This window comes from Piliocolobus tephrosceles, chromosome 14 (assembly GCF_002776525.5).
Source record: "Piliocolobus tephrosceles isolate RC106 chromosome 14, ASM277652v3, whole genome shotgun sequence".
Classification (NCBI taxonomy): domain Eukaryota; kingdom Metazoa; phylum Chordata; class Mammalia; order Primates; family Cercopithecidae; genus Piliocolobus; species Piliocolobus tephrosceles.
In genome coordinates, this window is record NC_045447.1 from 84,674,086 (window position 1) to 84,680,085 (window position 6,000).

General features: G+C 41.9%; 1 protein-coding gene across 33 annotated transcripts in view; it reads right to left on the reverse strand.

Moving 5' to 3' along the window:
• TRPM3 (transient receptor potential cation channel subfamily M member 3) overlaps window positions 1-6,000 on the reverse strand; it is a 908,811-nt gene that overhangs the window by 105,885 nt on the left and 796,926 nt on the right. For 29 of the 33 annotated variants that reach the window (XM_031934069.1, XM_031934067.1, XM_031934070.1 and 26 more), the window contains 3 exons: window positions 5,647-5,747; window positions 4,101-4,235; window positions 255-305 (listed from right to left, as the gene is read on the reverse strand). In XM_031934069.1, coding sequence (XP_031789929.1) covers window positions 255-305; window positions 4,101-4,235; window positions 5,647-5,747 — 287 coding nt within the window. The remainder of the gene's footprint in view (window positions 1-254; window positions 306-4,100; window positions 4,236-5,646; window positions 5,748-6,000) is intronic. The other 4 variants (XM_023213269.1, XM_023213268.1, XM_023213266.1 and 1 more) reach the window with 1 other exon arrangement.

Consider the following 6,000-nt stretch of genomic DNA (forward strand, 5'->3'; position numbering starts at 1 on the left):
AAAGCTGAGAGTTCCACTACCCAAAAGCATTATGTCCAACGACAGCATCTAAAAGCACAGCGATTGGTGATAACACCACAGCTGCATCATGAACAGAAGCTTCAGAGTTAAAAGGCACACACACACTGTTCCGAAATGAGGGGCACCTGATAGGGACAGGAATACTCTGGCAGCTCATGCAAAACAGAGGCACTCTCTAATCACAGGAAGCAGTCAAGACAGGGCCTCCGACCTGCAGTCGAGAGGATTCTTACCTTTTTGACATCCCTGACCAAGTGGTACAATGTATTTGAGGGCCCATGTCTCTGAAAACAATAAAGAAGAATCAAACAGTTTTGCTAGTCAGGGGCTCTGGTTGGCAAGGCAAGAAGGATCTGGAAGGAAGGGCTCTGGCTGGTGGAGGGCAGTTCATTAAGATGGACCTTGTTTTAGTTGCTCAGTGTATCTGCCTTTTCTTTTTTTCTTTTACATTGTCCCCATTTGCAGATGAAAAGCTTTGTCAGTGACTTTTGTTTTGTTTTGTTTTGACGCAGGTTCTTCTGTTACCCAGGTTGGAGTGCAATGGCATAATCACAGCTCACTGCAGCCTCGAACTCTTGGGCTCCCCTTAGCACCCTGAGTAGCTGGGACTACAGGTATACAACACCATGCCTGGCTAATGTTTTTATTAAACATTTTTTTTTAGAGATAGGATCTCACTATGTTGCCCAGGCTTGTCTTAAATTCCTGGCCTCAAGCAATCCTCCCGCCTCAGCCTCCCAAAGTGCTGGGATTATAGGCATAAGCCACCACACCGGCCATACCTGTTTCTTCTAAACAAACACGTTGGCAGTTTTTTAAATTGTATTCCCTCAAGCAAATGTATTTGAGGTTCTAGGTTCAAACTTTGTAAGGGAGGTTGTCAACTCTGTTGACAGCTGGGCCAAAATGTGATGGAAGAAGCCAGTTTTGCAGCCGGGGGCCGGGATGAGGGTGGGAGAACAATAGGCCCCATTGACCGCATTGGAAATACACTTGGGCACTTTGCCATCGCAACTTGTCTATTACTCATCATGAATGAGAAATTGTCTGAGAAGAGGGTTGGCCAACTTTTTCTGTAAAAGGCCTGAGAGTAAATACTTTAGACTTTGTGGGTCACACAGTCTTTACTGAAACTGTTCAACTCTGCTGTTGTAAATGTGCAAGTAGCCATAGCTCATATGTAACAAATGAGCCTAGTTATGATTCAATGAAATTTTAATTATTGGCACAGAAAGTCAAATTTCATATTATTTTAATGTGTCATAGAATATAGCATTTTTCTTTTGATTGTTTCAACCATTAAAAATGTGAAAAAAAAAATCTTAGCTTGCAGCGCATACAGACACAGGCAGCAGGCTGGATTTGGATGACCGTTTGCTGCAACTTGATTTAAAGAAAAAGCCACAGACTGTTTGGAAAAAAAGAGTTTTGTAAAAAAGATAGATGTTTGCTTGAGGTAAATATAAAGTGAAATAAGTTGCCATTCTATTGTCTTTTAGGAATAGGAACGTTAGATAAAATCCAAGATGACTAATTAAATTTGAATTTCAGATAAACAAAGTACAATTTTAACCTAAGTATGTCCCAGGCAATCTTTGGGATATAACAAAATTGTCTGTTGTTAATCTGAAATTCACATTTAAGTGGGCATTCCTGCATTTTATTTGCTAAATCTGGTTAGATTTTGAGAGAATCTAAAATAGTGATGGCTTTTTTCATTTTAGTTAGTCTTGCTCTGTTGTCACCCGGGCTGGAATGCAGTGGTGTGATCTCAGCTCACTGCAACCTCCACCTCCAGGGTTAAGCAATTCTCCTGTCTCAGCCTCTGGAGTAACTGGGATTCCAGGCATGCACCACCATGCCCAGCTAAATTTTGTATTTTTAGGAGAGATGGAGTTTCATCATGTTGGCCAGGCTGGTCTCAAACTCCTGACCTCAAGTGATCCGTCCGCCTCAGCCTCCCAACGTGCTGGGAGGCCACTGCACCCAGCCAATGGCAAATTCTTAAGCACTGTTGCAACCATTCAAGTATTTAGACAGGCCTGTGAACTGCTGCAACGACCTGCTCATTCATGTGGACATGTCCATCAGAGCTCTTTTTCCACTGAGGGGATGCTGGATTGTGCAGTGATTGAACCTACAGATTCTGGAGTCAGGGTGCCTGCCTCTACACCTCTGCCACTTACCGGCTCTGAACATGGGCAGACTACTTAACTGTGACTCAGTTTTATCATCTTTAAAATGGGAATGATAGTATCACTTTATCTGATGGGGTTGTTGTGAGGATTAAATGATATAATGTTTATAAAGCTATTAAAAATGGTACTTAATGCCAATCAGTGTTAGCTATTATTATTACTGAGGCTATTTACTGTTCCATAATTGTCAACAAAGTATTCTGGGAAGCCACCACTAGCAGATTGAAGTGATCAAACTTACTGGCCTTTCTCAGTCTAGAATTTTCCTACCCCCCGCCCCCCGCCCCAGTCTTTAGAATAAATTACTCTACTCCCTTGATTCTCTAATTGATAGGCCATTCAATGCTTGTCTTTATTTATTCATTTTTTCAAATTGAAAACCCATCATTCTTCCTGAAAGTCTCAGTATGCTGAACCAAGAAAAGTCTGTGGAGAAAACAGAAACCAGGAGCCATTCTGCTAACCCGTTTCTATTTTTTGCAGATGGTGCCACGGTGGTACCATCTAACAACTACCACTGGCTGGGGACAGGAAATAAGCTCCATCCTGCTTGCCCTCTGCGTGATGGGACAGAGACATGAAAATGAGGGGTAGAATAATCTGAGACAGAAGCTTGGGTTCGGTACTCACTGGCTTCTTTCTTAGGAGTTTTGTGACCTTGAATTCACCTTGGACTCTGCTATGGTTTGAATGTTTGTGTCCTCTCCAAAATTCATGCTGAAACTTAATTTCCAATGTACTCGTGTTAAGAAGTGGGGCATTTAACATGTATACCTGTGTAACGAACCTGCACATTCTGCACATGTATCCTAGAACTTAAAGTATAATAATAATAACAATAATAGAAAAGAAGTGGGGCCTTTGGGAGGTGATCAGGTCCTGAGGGTTCCTTCTTTGTAAGGGGGATTAAGGCCATTATAAGAGAAGCTTCACACAACATTCAGGCCTTTTGCCCTCTGTCTCTTCAGCCTTGTGAGGACACAGCATTTGTCCCTTCTGGAGAATGCAAAAACAAGGTGCCATTTTGGAAGAGAAAAGCAGCCTTTGCGAGACACCGAACTTTCCAGAGCCTTGATTTTAGACCCTCCGGCCTCCAGAACCCAGAGAAATAAATTTCTGTTGTTCATAAATTACTGAGCCTCAGGTATCTTGTTACTATAGTACAAATGGACTAAGACAGCCTCAGTTTCCTCATTTGTTAAATGGGGGAAAAATTTCTGCCCTTTAAACTTCACTGGATTTTAGTATGAGCTCAGAGCCAATGCACTTAACTTGTGTGAATGCTCTCAATAACTTCATAAACAGTAGTTTTACCTATGATTACTCCTTGGTATCCCTAGTGAGTAAATTACCAAATCATTACTAAGCTTAAAAAACAAACAAACGAACAAAAAAAAAAACCCAAAATTTTTGAGTAACTCCAAAGAAGAGATATTTTACCTTTTATTCCATTTTATAACTGAACTATGAAGAATGAACTTCATAGCTCTGAGGATAACAAAATGGTGTAGGATACTTAATTGGCCTTTTTTGATGCTTAATCAATCCTCCTTTGCTAATTGCCTCTAACACCCTCTGGCCTTACAGAACAAACTGGTTCTCATTTCCAGAGCCTTGTGGTTTTGTGTAAGAATATGAGAATGATACACTCAGGTTATCACACAACTTTTTGCCTTAGATGCTGACAACTGAGCAATTAAAACAAGCGGAATCTTGGTGACTTGGTGTTTGTCATCTATGTAGGTCTAAGGGAGTATTTATGATCAATGAACCATGCATTTGGAGAGGAGAAGGGAAGAGAATCACAGGCATATGGGGGGCAGGAGAAGGTAAAACAAACGAACAAAAAAGAAAATAAAAAGTGCCTTAGTTTGGCCCTACCGTATTGTACAATTCCTCTAGTCTGGAGATGGTGAGAAAACGATGCATGCTTACTCCATTCTCTATGAGTAATTTCACAAAATCCACTCTGTCCAGAACTAAGGCATCCAACATGGCTTGCTCCAGAGATCCCACCTGCAAACCAAGTCACTGAGTTAGTCTGCCCCGGGGTCTGTCTAGGACTGCAGTTCTTTAGTGTTCACTTGAACAGCTTAGAAAGGGATGCCTTTGACATCTGCTAAACCTTCATCGCATCTAAGAACATGCTAGCAAGACTGTTCACAGATTCACTTTTGGGACAGCCACAACCTCTCCCATGTTTGGGGGCCTGTCTTTGCAAATCAAAGTCAAGCATTTCTAGTTCCAAAAACTATTTCTTCCCTGAATCTCTTGTTCTGGATCCCAAGAAGGTGCAAGTGTTCACAAGGGTTTTCCCCTTGCAATTATCTGATCAAACGTCTCAACACCAGTGAAATGTCAAAGGGGGTACTTCGCTGTCTTCATTTTTGTTATCCTTAGGCTCTGAGGGAGACCACAGGCCGACTTGAGAAGAGGGACCCAAGGCAACAGACCAAAGGCCCTAAATCAATGCTGGGTCTCTGTGTAGAAGCAAGACCACAAAGATGTCACTTAACTGAAAAACAAAACAAAACAAAACAGAACAAAGCAGAACAACCAGCCTACTTTCTGGATTTGCCAGTGGCTTAGATTTTTATTCAATTCATTTCACAAAAATGTCGCAGGGTCTAGACTCTAACGAATCTTTCCATGTAAGCAATCCACCAGCATTGAGTGAAGACAACGGCTCAATCCCAGGCAGAGACTCTCTAGGGGAAAGGAAGTAGTAAGATAAGGCCTGCCAGTGAGTGCTGTGACTCCAGGCACAGAAATCAAGTTTCAGGCTGCTGGGCTGCCTCCTGTGGATGCATACATATACCACCTGATGGCCAATCTCTCAAATTTTTATTTTTGGTAGAGTCAATTGAGGGAAGCAAACCAAGAACAGTTATATAAAGCATTGCTTTCCTCATGTTGTTCTTTGCAAATAGGGAGGACCTGTGCTCAGCTACCAGGACCAGATGGTGCCTGCAGAGGGAAGCCTGCTAATTCTGCATCCTGAGGTGTGACCCAGCCATAAACCAGCAGGAGCTGCCAGCACTTGGGCAGCAACCTCTTCCCTTTGCCTCTATCAAAGACAATCAGAAGCAAATTAATAATTCCCCTTCCTTAATTTTAATGCAGCTTTATCTTATATTTTTTTCAGATGTATTCAAATAAATGGCATCATTTGCAGCTGAAAATTGCTATTAAAGACAACTCATAGAGATGGAAATATTTGGAGTTGTGTTCAGTTGAAATTTCCACTAGATGGCGGTGCTTTCCTAAATATGAGAAAAGGAGCCCAGAACAGGGACTTTGCGGCCAAGGAACACGTTCCATCTTAAAGAAAAGGCAATCGTTTTCTGAGCCCATCTCAGAGGCTCCTTAAACAAATACCCTTGCCCAACCAAAGTGGGCTTTTCACAGGTGACGACATATACTCTACCGGCCACTGTTGCCCGTAAATAAAGATCTGGCTGCGAGCGATGTCAACTCTGTTCCAGGCTAAAGCTAAGCTCAGTTGGTCTGGGGCCGAGGCATTGGCTCCTGTGTGAGGACAAGTGGGAGAAAAGGGTGGAAGAGAGAAAACAACGATCAGTTATTACACCAAGAGCACCTGCTCCATCCCTCTGCCATTAATGTCCCTATTCCTGAAGAGCCGACTTGGCTATACAGCAGGTTTCTCAAACTTGGTATTATTGACATTTTGGGTAACTCTTTTCACGGGGCTCTCCTGTATATTGTAGATTATTATTATTACAAATTTTTTTTTAACTTTTTTTTTTTTTTTTTTTTTTTT